Raw genomic sequence first — 15638 nt, 5'->3', positions numbered from 1 at the left:
TGTCAATGATGTTGCCTCACCCCTGCCCGTAACCATCCCAACCCACGCCTAACCGACTACCTTCCAACCATACTGCCCCAGATGTGATTCTGAATCGAATGGAACCCACTTCAATTTTAAATTTTAATTTTAGATGAATAAAATATGCTTGGATTATGTCAAAGGGTTATGCAACTGAAGGATTAAGGTGCTCTTTGCATGCCCTTAGTTAGGTTTTTTTTTTTTCTTTTCTTTCTCTTGTCCTTATCTTTTTAAAGTTTTTAAACCATTTTCATTAGTTTTTCTTTTTAACTTACTTCAGATCACAATTGAACTCGTACATAACTTGTTTCCCTATTTACCTTCATCGGTTAGGCTAGACAAAAGACGTGCGAATATACAAAGTGCATTTTACTACAGTGATAAAAAGTAATAATACATATGCACCCTAATGTGAACATGTACAAATAATGTGGGCGAAAATGTGGGTCTGACGTTAAATGTCCTAGATTATTGATCACAATTTTATGCACTATTTGTTAGGCGGAAGATACCTTTCTCACCCTACATTAATACATACAAATAATTGTACGTAAAGAAACGAAAAACAAAGCAGCTGACAATGACAATGCTCACAATAGTCAAATGAAGATGGGAGTGCCGGAGTGAGGCAACATTTATGTCATGTCTATGTACGAGTAAGTGGAATACAAGAGTGAAATTGAATTTAGACAACGGCATTTACTCCAGTCCTACTAACTATCAAGAAATCAAAAATTTGATGGATTTTTAACCAATCCCCTAACACCAAATATTTTTAATAATAATGCAACTTAATGATTTGCAGCAGCAAGATTCAAGAATTTGAATCATTTGATCTTGAGTAAATTGTAGTAATGGTCCTTTAATTTTAACTCAATTGGAGTAATGATCCCTTAACTAAAAATTCATTACCATTGGTCCCTCAACACATCAAAACATGCAGCTATCCATTACCATTGGTTCCTCAACTCATCAAAACATACAGTTATGATTCCTCAACTAAAAATTCATTACCATTTGATCTTTTTCTATTTTTAAATTATTTCATCATTCAAAGTGGTAAACGTTTTCCAGCGCCTCAACCGGACCAACCCGACAACTTTTTTCTACATTCCAAGAACCCTAATAATATTATGTTTTACTTTTAGTTTCTTAAGGTAATCAATCAATAATTTTTAGATATACAGATTTAACATTAATAGTAAAAGCTAATTAAACTCATTCACCAGTGGTCCAGTGAGAGCCTCTCTTTTTTAACTTGGGAATTTTCATGAAAATTGCTTGAATTAAGTTTATTTTAATAAAAAATCATGTTATAACTTTATTTAATAAACAAGATTTAAATTTTTATGAAAAACTCTTAAATTTTAATAAAAATGACAAAAAAAACTTAAATTTTAATGAAAAGGACATAATTTTAATATTTAAAAAAAAAATTGATACGTGCATCCGTGCGCCCCTCACACAAATTGTTTATGAAACTTACTACGCTGTTTATGAAATTTAATATTACTACACTGTTTATGAAACTTACTATATTATTTATGAAATATACTACACTGTTTATAAAACTTAACAGCGCTACACTGTTTATGAAACTTAACGATACTACACTGTTTATAAAACTTAACGGTAGACGCTCCTCCCAGATTTTCAAGTTCTTTCACCAAAATGCTATAAAAAGATAAAATAAAATAATAAAATAAAAATAAAAACATAAATGAAAAAAAATACAAAATAAAAAAAACATGATAGAGATTAACGTTCACGCCATTAAATAGCTCAATAGGATTACTAGAAAACTTGGTGATAAGTCCAATGATGTTGCCCCACCCCTACCCCTAACCATCCCAACCCACACCTAACCGACTACCTCCCAACCATACTGCCCTAGATGTGATTCTGAATCGAATGGAACCCACTTCAATTTTAAATTTTAATTTTAGATGAATAAAATATGCTTGGATTATGTCAAAGGGTTATGCAACTGAAGGATTAAGGTGCTCTTTGCATGCCTTTAGTTAGGTTTTTTTTTTTTTTTTTTTTTTTTTTTTTTTTTTTTTTTTTTTGTTTCCTTTCTCTTGTCCTTATTTTTTCAAAGTTTTTAAACCATTTTCATTAGTTTTTCTTTTTAACTTACTTCAGATCGCAATTGAACTCGTACATAACTTGTTTCCCTATTTACCTTCATGTTAGGCTAGACAAAAGACGTGCGAATATACAAAGTGCATTTTACTACAATGATAAAAAGTAATAATACATATGCACCCTAATGTGAACATGTACAAAGAATGTGGGCGAAAATGTGGGTATGACGTTAAATGTCCTAGATTATTGATCACTATTTTATGCACTATTTGTTAGGCGGAAGATACCTTTCTCACCCTACATTAATACATACAAATAATTGTACGTAAAGAAACAAAAAACAAAGGAGTTGACAATGACAATGCTCACAATAGTCAAATGAAGATGGGAGTGCCGGAGTGAGGCAACATTTATGTCATGTCTATGTACGAGTAAGTGGAATAAAAGAGTGAAATTGAATTCAGACAACGACATTTATCCAGTCCTACTAACTATCAAGAAATCAAAAATTTGATGGGATGCATGCAAATTATATTCTCTCAAAAGAAAAAAAAAAGAAAAAAGAATTACAACTTTTCTCATAAAATTTAAAATAAAATAAAATTTCACCGAAAGATAAATAAATAAACAAGAATTAGCATATAAAATAAATTACTAGAATATGGACATTTTAGTAAGGTATGTATTATTGGCACTCCAAAAATCTGATTCTACACTCCTTATAAATGTATTTTTCTTTTCTATTATAGAAAGTTTAGAGTGTAGAATGAGATTTTTGAAGTATTAATAACAATTCCCTTTAGTAATCACATTGATTTTTATTCCGATTCATATGAATAAGTAAACAGTTTATATAGTTAAGTTCTTCAAATTTAAAGTGTACGATAAAAAAAAAAAGATATACATATTATAACATTAATGAATTCAAAATTCCAAACACCACATAACAGTACGAAGCACGGAAAAATTAGTCAGGCGAAGTGAAAATTTAAACCCAAATTAAAGGTTCGGTAGATAATTATTTGTCAACGAGATGGGTGGCAAGGCCCATGATCAATGACATGGGCTCAATCCAAAGTCCAACTTGTCCTTTCCCGGAAAACAGAATCTGAAGGTCTGAACGACGAAGTAATTGACGATTGGGGGAACTCAGACACTTGGAAATCTCCCAGGAAAGAAAACATGGCTGCCGATTTCTGCACTTCGTCCCACTAGTATGCTCTTTTCGAACCCGAAATTGTTTTATGTAAATTGCTCTCAAAGACATATATGAAAATAATTATGGAAAGCGTGGAAGTATAAAGAGAAGTGATGCTATATGTAGTAAATTACCGACCACATTCTATGCATGATTCGTCGTAAGGTGGAGACATTTCTCGTGCTAATTAATGCTGCAAATAATTTCTCACAAAGAAACGAAAAATGAAAGTTGGCAATGACAGTACTCATATGAAGGTTGTTGGGGCTACATGCAAAATCCGGATCTTCTCCGAATCCTCTTTGTGAGAATTTCAGATATATATGAATCATGTTCGTTTATCGTACATCGTGCAGTCAGTTTCTTTAGATACTGTTTATGTTCAATTTTAAATAATAAAATTTAAAATGATTTTTGACTACACGATGTACGATGAACGAACACGATACACGAATCTTCGAAATCTTCACAAAAAAGATCAAGAGAGGATCTTTATTCCTACGTGCTTTGCACATATATTAAAGAAGACTTGTCGACTTTGTCCACGTCACCGATGAAAGAAAACTTATTGACCATATATTTGATCACCCTTAAATGGTTTTTTTTTTTTTTTTTTTTTTTTTTTTTTTTTTTAATCAATAGAATTGGATTTTGAGATTGTTTATCGTTAATTATTTTGTGGAAAAATCTCCGTTAAATTAAAGAAATCATCAGTTTAGGTGGACGAATTGATTTGATAAATATATCCTTAATTTAACGAAGATTTTTCATATAATGACCAAAATGATTAACGTGGACAATTTCTAAAGCTACTTCTATTGATGGTCAAACACATAATGGCCACATGTTGAACTTGTGCACTAGGATTTACAGATTCAATTTCATCATCTTCTTGATTTTTCCTTTAGTTACAAATACAATCAAAAGCCTCCTATTCTCTCCCCTCCTCTCACACATTGTTGTTTCTCTTATTGTCTTTATAAAAAAAAAAAAATCAATATAAGATGTTGACGTGGTTTAAGCGTGACCGTTCAAGGGGAGGAAAGGGGAGAGAGATTAGGAGGGGAGAGAATCCTCCTTCTCCTCCTATAAATGCACATCCCAAAATCTACTACATATCCTCCACACAATCTTACCACCACTTAACTCTCTCCCACCAGTCACCACCATGGAGTCAACAATTTCTCCATTGATCCAAATCATTCACACAGTTTTAGCTTCTTTAATTCTCTATGGTGCCTTGAGAATTATAGCAATAGCAAACACTAAGAAGAACACAACCAACAAAAAGATCATGATGCCTAAAGTCCCTCAACCCTCGGGAGCATGGCCCTTTATAGGTCACCTTCCTCTGCTACGTGCCGAAAACCCAATTGCACTTATACTCGGAGCCATGGCTGATCAACACGGACCCATCTATTCCTTGAAGCTTGGACATCACGAATTGCTTGTTCTCAGCGCCTGGGAACAAGTCCAAGAATTGTTCACAAAAAAGGACAGAGTTTTCGCCACCCGGCCAACTACAGCCGGCGGAAAGTACTTGGGCTATGACAATGCGACCTTCGCCCTTTCCCCGTACGGAGACTACTGGCGCGAGGTCCGTAAATTGGCCACCATGGAGCTTCTCTCGAGCAAAAGAGTTAAAATGCTAAGCCACGTCAGAGGCTCAGAAGTTGACTCCTTCATCAAAACTTTGCACTCACTAGTTTGCACAAAAGATAATGTGGATCCAAGTTCCACATCATCGTCGCCAGTGCATATGAGTGAGTTATTAGAGCACTTGACGTTTAACATAAACATGAAGTTGATTGTTGGGAAGAGATTTACAGCTGGCCAGTATAACGAGAAAAACGGTGACATTTGGCGTTTTGAAAAGGCAGTAAAAGAGACTTTGCATCTCTTTGGTGTTTTTGTCTGGTCGGATGCTATGCCATGTTTGGAGTGGCTGGACGGTTGGTTTGGTCACGTGAGTTCCATGAAGAAATGTTTTAAGGAACTGGACTACGTACTTGGGAAATGGCTCGACGAACATCGACAAAGAAGATTGGAAAGCAAGAACAATAGGGTTGAGAGTGACTTGATGGATGTTATGTTATCCAACTTTGAGGAGGATGAAATTTATGGCCATAACCGTGATACTGTCATCAAAGCAACAGCACTGGTAAGTTTATTTGGTGTAATATGTAATTATGTATGGCACCAGCCATACGTTTGACGTGGTGTTATGAGTCCTCTAAAATATAACAAATGTTCATATTTTAATACCTAACTATGTACATATACAAAATGGTGCACCCATGACACTATAACTTTGTTATAAGTTTATGTGAACTTGTAGAACTATACTTAATTACCATGCGCTATGAGATTACACTTGATAGTAATCATAAGCAAATGTAATACTAAGTGACATGCTACGTATAGTACTACATAAATGAACTTTTATTTAATTTTTTTTACCAATTGACGTGATACATAACATGTCAATTTTTTGTTGCAAATAAATAAGCTTCAATTATATCATATCAGTTGGATTGGAAAAATTGGATTAATTTGTTTTCTATTTTCCTTCCTTTTGCAGGTGCTAATGGCAACTGGCACAGAAAGCACATCTGTGACACTAACATGGGCAATCTCCTTACTCCTCAACAACCAAAAAGTCCTCAAATCTGCCCAGGAAGAGTTGGACATCCACGTAGGAAAAGACCGATGGGTTCAAGAATCAGACCTCACAAACCTCAAATACCTCCAAGCCATTCTCAAGGAAACCCTACGCTTATACCCACCTGGCCCAATCACAGGCCTCCGTGAGGCCATGGAGGACTGTCATCTCGGTGGCTACTTCGTCCCTAAAAGCACTCGTTTACTAGTCAACATTTGGAAGTTGCAGCGGGACCCACGCATATGGGCCAACCCTTGTGAGTTTCAACCTGAGAGGTTCATGACCACTCATGCTGACGTGGATTTCAAAGGTCAAAGTAATTTCGAGTATATTCCATTTAGTGCAGGTAGAAGGTCGTGCCCAGGTATGACACTAGGGTTGCATGTTGTGCAATTGGTTCTGGCTCGTTTGATTCAGGGATTTAATATGAGCAGAGTCGGTGATGGGGCGGTGGATATGAAGGAAGGGTTGGGGCTTGCCCTGCCCAAAGCAAATCCACTAGAGGTTTTTCTTGCTCCACGCCTTCCTCTTCAGGTTTACCAATGCCTTTGAAGTACTTTGGTTTGATATCATGATGTGCGTGGGCATGAATTAGTTACTAAGCTGTAGAAATAATATGATTTGATGATTTTAGGTTCTTTAGTAGTGTTCCACGAGTTTCATGGTGACGGCTTAGTGATTTTTCAATATTTATCGAAATCTAAATATTTTTAAGTTAAAATGTTCATAAAATTAAATTAGGATAGTGTACATAATTTTTTTTCTTCTAAAAGTTATTTTAAGAAAAAAAGTTATCCTAAATTCATTTTTTAATAATTTTGGGTTAAAAATTTAACCCATAATGGTTGGAGGAGAAAATCTGTTTCTGAATTAAAACCTAAATTTTTTGGATTAAAAATTTTAGGTTTTAATCTAAGAGTTGGAGATGGTATAACACCAAATATTGTATTGAAATGTCGTGTAGATTTTTTTCAAAATAATAATGCGACTTAATGGTTTGCAGCAGCAAGATTCAAGAATTTGAATCATTTGATCTTTTTCTATTTTTAAACCATTTCATCATTCAAAGTAGACCTTGCATTCATGTCGTGTTTTCCGTGTTTGTATCGTTTTTGTGTCATACCTGATATCTTAACGGGTCGTGTCGTGTAACACCCGTTAAAATAAACGGGTAAAATGACCCGACCTGATAATATTAACAGGTAATATGATCCGACTCGTTACCCATTAAGGAAAATATATTTTAAACCAATAAATAATCATATGAAAAACATAATACTAAATAAGTATGCATATACTATATTGTCACATCCAAAACATAAAAACGCAATTTTCTTTTAAGTATATTTTCGCTTACCTAAATTGATCAAATGGTAAAATTGGAAAATATTGGAATAGAAAACGGGTTTTTGTCACATCCCGGCCCGGGGCGGATCACTTCTCGGCCCCGACTTTACCACCGTAACACGATATTGTCCGATTTGGGCTTACCATTCTCTCACGGTTTTGTTTTTGGGAACTCACGAGCAACTTCCCAGTGGGTCACCCATCATGGGATTGCTCTAGCCCCCTTCTCGCTTAACTTCAGAGTTCCTACGGAACCCGAAGCCAGTGAGCTCCCAAAAGGCCTCGTGCTAGGTAAGGATGGGAATATACATATAAGGATCACTCCCCTGGGCGATGTGGGATGTCATAATCCACCCCCCCTTAGGGGCCCGACGTCCTCGTCGGCACACACGCGACCAGGGTTAGGCTCTGATACCAAATTGTCACATCCCGACCTGGGCGGGACCACTTCCCGGGCCCGACTCCACTACCGTAGCATGATATTGTCCGCTATGGGCTTACCATTCCCTCATGGTTTTGTTTTTGGGAACTCACGAGCAACTTCCCAGTGGGTCACCCATCATGGGATTGCTCTAGCCCCCTTCTCGCTTAACTTCGGAGTTCTTACGAAACCCGAAGCCAGTGAGCTCCCAAAAGGTCTCGTGCTAGGTAAGGATGAGAATATACATATAAGGATCACTCCCCTGGGCGATGTGGGATGTCACAGTTTTTTTTGTCCAAAAAAGTTCTAATAATATATGTGAAATAGATTCCAATGGTACATATTTACTCTCATTTATCTTACGACTATTATTTAAGTAAAGTCTTTAATAGTTTTTTAATTAATGTAGAAGTGTAAAAAATATATAAACGCTCGTAATGACAAGCTTTACAACTTTCATGAGGAGCTTAACTTCGAAATTCGCCATTATAATTATATAAATCATAGATCAAAATTTAACCGTTGATTGTTGTTTACATTTACGCTTCATTGTTCTCATCAAATTTTGTTTTTTTGTTTTTTTTTTTTTTTGAATTTTAATTTATTTAAGATTTTGTTTTTTGAAAACATGATCTATATTAGAGAATGTAGGAAGATGAACGGTTTAGATCGTTAATATAATATTAAGAGTTTTACAGTTAGTGAAAATATTGCTTGATGTTTATAAAGTTTATACAAACTATATGACATCGATTCATATTTCAATTAACCGTAAATATTGAAACGTGATATCAAATATCTGAACTGTTTATCTTCTTACATCTGTCAAATGTTCATGTTTTCAAAAAGGAAAATTTGAAAAATGAAATTCAGTAAGAAAAATAAAGCATAAATGACAATCGACAATTAAATATAAATTTAAGGTTTATGGATTATAGTGTTGGATTTCAAAGCTGACCCCTTCATGAAAGTTGTAAAGCTTGTCATTATGAGTGATTGTGTGTGTATATATATATATATATTTTACATTTTTTACACTTCTACAATATTATTAATTTTATTAATTTTGCCCTCAAATAAAAAATATTATTCATGAGAGTTTGGAGGATTTTAAAAATCTAAACGATAATGTAAGTGTAACCATTATGGAGGAATAATGATGAATCACAAGTTTTTATATATTCTTTCATATTTTTCATACTTGTATGTTGTCTTCTTAGTTCTTGCCTATACAAATACTATACAAGTTTATTTTAATTTTGGACAACAACATGTTAAGTAAAATTTATCCTAGTAATGATAATAAGGAACTCTCACAATAAAAATAAATAATGACCAAAACTCTTTTTATTTTTTATTTTTTTAAACTTATATAGAATAATAATACAAAACTATATATTTAATATAGAATATATTGTATATATTAATATGGCTATTGTATTTTATAATAAATCTTTTAGTAATTAAACTTTAAAATTATCAAAATAATTTTTTTCTTAACGGGTCAAAACGGGTTACCCTCGTGTTACCCGCATGTATACCCGTTAAGAACCTGTTATTAACGGGTTCTTACTGGGTCACCCGATTAGTTATCGTGTTGACCCAAAATTCGTTATTTTCGTGTCGTTTTTGTATCGTGTCAAAAATTGCCGGGTCTACATTCAAAGTGGTAAATGTTTTCCAGTGCCTCAACCGGACCAACCTGACAACGTTTTTCTACATCCCAAGAACCCTAATAAAATTATGTTTTACTTTTAGTTTCCTAAGGTAATCATCCAATAATTTTTAGATATACAGATTTAACATTAATAGTAAAAGCAAATTAAACTCATTCACCGGTGGTCCGGTCAGAGTTTTTCTTTTTAACTTGGGAACTTTCATGAAAATGGCTTGAACTAAGTTTATTTTAATAAAAAAAAAAACCATACTATAACTTTATTTAATGAAAAAGACTTAAATTTTAATGGAAAACTCTTAAATTTTAATAAAAATGACAAAAAAAACTTAAATTTTAATGAAAAATACATAATTTTAATATTAAAAAAAAAAAAAAAAAAAAAAACTGATGTGCGGATCTATGCGCCCCCCTCACACAAACTGTTTATGAAACTTAATAGTATTACACTGTTTATGAAATTTAGGGGGTGTAGTCAAACTTGGATTTAAGAGAATTTTAATAGATTTTGATACGTGATGGATTTCATAGGATTACATAGACTTCTACAAAATCCATACGTACATCAATGAGGATAAGGTGCTAACAAAGGGTCTCGATAAAAACCTTGACGGGAATTTCAACCCAGTCGAATGGAAAAAGAGTGTCCCACACCAACATAATTAATTAGGAATTACTATCCGCAAAGAGAAGATCAAGAATTACATCAGGGGACTCCTCAAACCAAGTCACAGTGTTACTGTAACTCAAGCTCATACACGCTAGCCTGTGTGCCACCTTGTTCGTCTCCCTTCCACTTTGGCAATGAATGAACAATTGACCGCGTGTCATTTATAATGTTTCCAAAATGTGAGGTGTCATCAATTCCTTCATTTTTTTTAGTCTTGCCATCACAAACAAAGCATCACCTTCAAGAACCAAAGCTGGGAATTGCCACTCCTTGACAAACATAGCCTCGTCCCTTGCTGCCATCATCTCAGCCAGCTGCGAGGAATAAATGGCAGTGTGTTGTGTCGCCTTTGCTGCTAGAAACTCCCCCTTCTCATTTCGAATCACCACCCCAACACCACCTACCTCATGTTGTTCATCCCAGGCTGCATCAAAGTTACATTTTACCCAACCCAATTCTGGTTTCTTCCATTTCTTTGGTTTGTTGCTGCTACGTGTTTGATTCTTCCCATCCCATCGCTGGAATTCCTGTAAACAACTTTGTGCTCTAGAAACCAACTTTAACGGTTGAAGCGCCTTTCCCTACCATAAAAACGAGTTTCGTTCCTTCCAAATGCTCCAAATAATCACAAGTAACAAATCAAAGCTTTCTCTTGATAAATCACTAGCCAGTCTTGTGAACTAATCCACCAAATGTTCCCTAGTGTCTGTTCTACTCCGTAGACCCAATGGGCTTATTAACCAAATCGAAGCCGTTCTAGGACAATTCCTCATCAAATGCACCATGGTTTCTTCTTTGCCGTTTTATAACATACAAGCAGCATTCGTAGTGATTTTCTTATTTTCAGATTGTCCCGTGTTGGTAATGCATTCATACAACATCGCCACACACAAATCTTTACTTCTAAAGTGCCCGAGCTCTCCATAAAGCCTTCCACAAAAATTTCATCTCATGTGTAATCGAAGAACCACTACTCTCTTGTCCATTGACTTCTCCGCCAATCTGAGCTAAAAAATAGGCACTTTTCGTTGTAAGCTACCCATTCGACTCTGCGAACCAGATTAGAACATCTAGTCTCTGAGAGATACTAAGTGGTATGGTCTTAATCAATCGAGCTTCCTCTACCAAAAAGATACTATTTACCACTTCCATGTTCCATGCAATCCTTCCCTCTACCGAGATCAACTTCTCCACCGTAGTGGACTGATCCATTCCCATAGGTATAGGGCTAAGAACTTTGAAGAAAGGTTCCCTTGGCAACCAACTATCACCCCAAATTTTAATAGAAGCACCATCCCCTACTCTCCACCCAACTCCAGCCCTAATTACTTTGCGGGTTTCAACTATACTTCTCCAACCATAAGATGAATTCGTCTTCACCGGTGCCGAAAGAAAATCAATTTGGGAATAATATTTGGCTTTAAAAATTTGGGATGCCGGAGAGGATTGTTCATGTATCAACGGCCATCCTTGCTTTGCCAACAAAGCTAGATTAAAGGCATAGATATCCTTAAAGCCAAGGCCACACTCTCCCTTTGGTTTACATAACTTTTTCCACCGAATCCAATGTATCCTTCACTTACCTTGTTCCTTTCCCCACCAAAATTGTGCCACCATTTGATTCAACTCATCACAGAAAGTTTTTGGTAGCAAGAAACTTTGCATGGTGTATAAGGGGTACAACTTGGGCTATGGTTTTTTTATCAATATCTCTTTCCCGACACTACTCAATAGACTTCATTTCCAACCATTTAATTTTTTCCACAATCGATCTTTAATGTATGCGAACGTATACTTCTTCGATTTTCCCACCAGAACCGGTAGGCCAAGATAGCGATCATGGAAAATTACCCGCAATATACCCAAACAATCTGCCAACAATTGTCCATCATACTTAGTCAAGTTTCCAATGAAAGCTACACAACTCTTCGCATAATTAATAGTTTGTCCTGATACATCTTCATATGTTTTCAACAAATGTTTCACCTGTAGGTATTCCTGAATCGTGCCCCTAGCGAAAATGAAACTACCATCGGTAAACAAAAGATGATTCACAACCGGAGTGCCCTTACACACTTTGACCCCTCTAATCCGTCCCTGCTTCTCCCAAGCATCGAAAAGAGCCGAAAAACCTTCCGCACGTAACACAAAGAGAAACGGAGAAAGAGGGTCACCTTGTCGAATCCCCCGCTTCAGGTGAACATATCCCACCGGCTCGCCATTTACCTTAAACAAGTATGAAACGGTAGTCACACACGCCATCATCAAATTAATCCACTTGTCCACAAAGCCCAACTTTTTCATCATTTGTTTGAGGAAACTCCATTCGATACGGTCATAGGCCTTACTTATATCCAGTTTCAATGCCATCACTCTATCCCATCCAGAAGACTTCTTATGCATATAATAAGCAATTTCCGAAGCTACCAAGCTATTATCCGAAATCAATCTCCTCGGCACAAAAGCACTCTGATTAGTAGCACCTTTTTGAGTCTATTGGTTAAAACTTTGGAGCAAATTTTGTAAATGACATTGCATAAACTAATCGGACGTAACTGTGTCATTCCTGTCGGATCTTTATTCTTCGGAATAAGAGTAACATGAGTATAATTGATTTTTTCAACATTCTTCCCGATGAGAGGAGAGCTTAGACGCCATTGCATACATCGTTGCCAACAATATCCCAATGTTTTTGGTAAAAACCCGGAGACATTCCATTCGGTCCTAGAGCCTTAGTTGGATGCATCTGAAAAAGAGAAAATTTTATCTCTTCATCCTCAAACGGTTTCGTAAGGTCCTTATTCATACTCTCGGTAACCCTTGGTTGTACATACTGTAGAATTTCCTCTCCATTTGTTGGACCCTCGGAGTCAAACAATTTTTCAAAGTAGCTCACTACTATCTCCTCCAAACCAACTTTATCCTCACGCCATAATCCTTGGTCATCAAATAATCCAGTCAACAAGTTTGCACGCCTTATTCAGTTAGCCTTTTGGTGAAAATATTTTGTGTTTTTATCGCCGAGTCTCAACCAGTTTTCACGAGAATGTTGCCTCGAAAATGCTTCCTCCTGTGCAAGCAAAGAATGTAATTTATTATAGAGTTCGTACCTTTGTGCTATTGACGTTTCCGTGAAAGGTTGTCCAAATAAGCTATTTAATTTATCCTTCGTCTCTGTGATCTCTCCTGGAATTGAGTGTTCGTTGTTCTTTGCCCACTTCAATAATTCCACTCTGGTAGCTTTAATTTTCTCCATCACTTGAAACATAGGAAACCCCACAATTTCCGAATTCCAACCCAACTGTACCATTTCTCGACATCCCTTTTGGCTGTCCAACCTTCTTCAAAGCGGAATGCTTTCTTGTACTTTCCTCTTTTACGAACCACCCACTCAAACAGAATAGGGATATGATCCGAAGTCGTTGGTTTTAGATGTTCCACCATAAGTCTATCCATTCCTTGTTTGCCAGAACTCGATCAAGTCGAACTTTGATGTCTCCACCCCTTGTAGTTGCCCAAGTAAATTTATTACCTAGATAACCAAGGTCATTAAACTGACATCTTGCCAACACCTCCCGAAAACCCATCATCTGTTTTTCACTTCTTAAGTCACCACCTTCCTGCTCATCCGCTCTCAGGACTTCATTAAAATCTCCAATACAACAGCAAGGTAATGATGAATTGGCATTAAGAGACTCAAGTAATTGCCATGATTTATGCCGATCCGCTTCCGCTGGAAAACCATAGAAGAATGTAATTCTCCAGTGCAAATTATCACCTATGTTCTCTACTTCGAAATCAACATGATTCTGTGAATAAGTTCGCAAAGAAAGTTGTGCTTCCTCTTTCCACATCACACTGAGGCCTCCTGAACGACCTCTACTTGGAACACTAAAAATGTAATCGAAACTTAATTATGATTTTGATTTATTCATATGCTCGATAGAGCTGTTTGTTTCACATAGAAAAATCACAATGCGATCTTTATGGAGAACGAGTCTCTTTAAAGCACGAATTGCACGGAGGTTCCCAAGCCCCCGGCAATTCCAACTTTTACAACTCATGGTTCTCGGTGGGGCTCAGCCTCGTCAACCTCCGTCGTTACAGAATTCATCAAACCAAATGAGACAACCCTCCGTTTATTGCCACTGTCCCGAACACGTCCCTCCAAATTCTTCTCGCATGCATTTCTCTTCCCTAACTCAAGAAGTTTTCGTTGCGTTCGATAATATTTCTTTCGACTCTTCCATTTATTTCCAACACATTGTTTGACTGTTCCTCGTTGTTCAGCCTGGTTCCCATAAATAAAGGGGGCTAAATTAAATGGGTCAGACCCTATAGAGAGTTCCGGACCTTCCTCTGCTCGCTGCCCCATGTTCATCAAATTGGACCCTTCAACAACCTCCTCCCTGCTGTTAATTCCAAAATTAAACTCCCCACCCATTGGCCCAAATTGATAGATTCCCATAGGCTGTCCCGCATGAAGCCTAAAACTAGATGGCCCGTTGAGCATTTTCTCTCTAGTACACCCCCCATTTATTTCATAGGCAAGGCCTCCCTCAAATTGGGCTCCAACATAAATGTCATTGTCAACTTCCACATTTATGCGTGGTTGAAAACTTAAATCTAAACGTTCATTCTATGGTATTAATGCCACAGAATCATCCCCAAAATTTGTTTCAACCACCATCTCATTTAAATCAGGCAATGAATACCGTGATTTGTGCTGAGACCCGATCGTCTGCACCCCATGTCCCCATGTTCCTGTTCCCTGCTCGATTCAACCTCAGTCTTCTTCTCCTTTCTCCTGTCATCCCCTTTCCAGCTACTATCGTCATCAGAGACCATTTCTGGTGCTTCGTCCTCTTCATCCCCTGTAACTTTCATCACCTACCCAGGTTCTTGGCCCAGCCCAAACCTCTTCCCTAGTGGTCTCCTATACTCCGGCAAAAGGATGTCCTCCTGGAACCAGCGTCTATATGGCTTTTGTTTGTTGTCACAACCACTCCCTTGATATCGGTCACATTGGTCTTCAACGTGGTGCATCATTCCGTACAAGCAACGCGTCAATGGAAGCTTTTCATACCGAATATCAATGTCTACTATTTTCCCCTCAAGCTTGATTGAAATGCTGCGCCGAAGAGGTTTACTAACATCCAACCGAACCCGAACTCTCAAGATACTACCAAACTGATCCGTCTTTCTACTTTGATATGCAACCACGTATTCTCCCACCAGATTTTCGATGAACTTTCCCATCTCCCGTGTCATATAACACATCGATAAACCTTTCAACTGGATCCAAAATTCTTCGAACAGTAACGGGATCCTCAGAGGCTGCAATATGTCATCCATCTCCTCCAGCACCAATAATAATTGTTTATTATAAAGCCAACGTCCTCCCCTGATGATTGCATTTCTTTCATGCTTCTTATCGAACCCAAACACAAATCTATCTTCCTCGAGATCGGTTATAGTCACATTTGCTCTCAGCCTCCACAGACTGCGCAACCATACCGCTTCATATGTGATTCTGAATCGACTCCCTCCTAACCA

The 15638-nt window shown here is 36.8% G+C and overlaps 1 protein-coding gene across 1 annotated transcript; it reads left to right on the top strand.

Annotated features, from left to right (window-relative positions):
- Positions 1-4341: 4341 nt before the first annotated feature.
- On the top strand, positions 4342-6607 carry LOC137728741 (dimethylnonatriene synthase). Its single transcript, XM_068467495.2, has 2 exons — positions 4342-5468; positions 5889-6607. The coding sequence occupies exons 1-2, from the start codon at positions 4476-4478 to the stop codon at positions 6519-6521; spliced, it is 1626 nt and encodes a 541-aa protein (XP_068323596.2). The 5' UTR covers positions 4342-4475; the 3' UTR covers positions 6522-6607.
- Positions 6608-15638: the final 9031 nt, after the last annotated feature.

This window comes from Pyrus communis, chromosome 10, assembly GCF_041283825.1.
Source record: "Pyrus communis isolate YQ-2024b chromosome 10, ASM4128382v1, whole genome shotgun sequence".
Classification (NCBI taxonomy): Eukaryota; Viridiplantae; Streptophyta; class Magnoliopsida; order Rosales; family Rosaceae; genus Pyrus; species Pyrus communis.
This window is presented reverse-complemented; position numbering and strand designations above follow the sequence as displayed.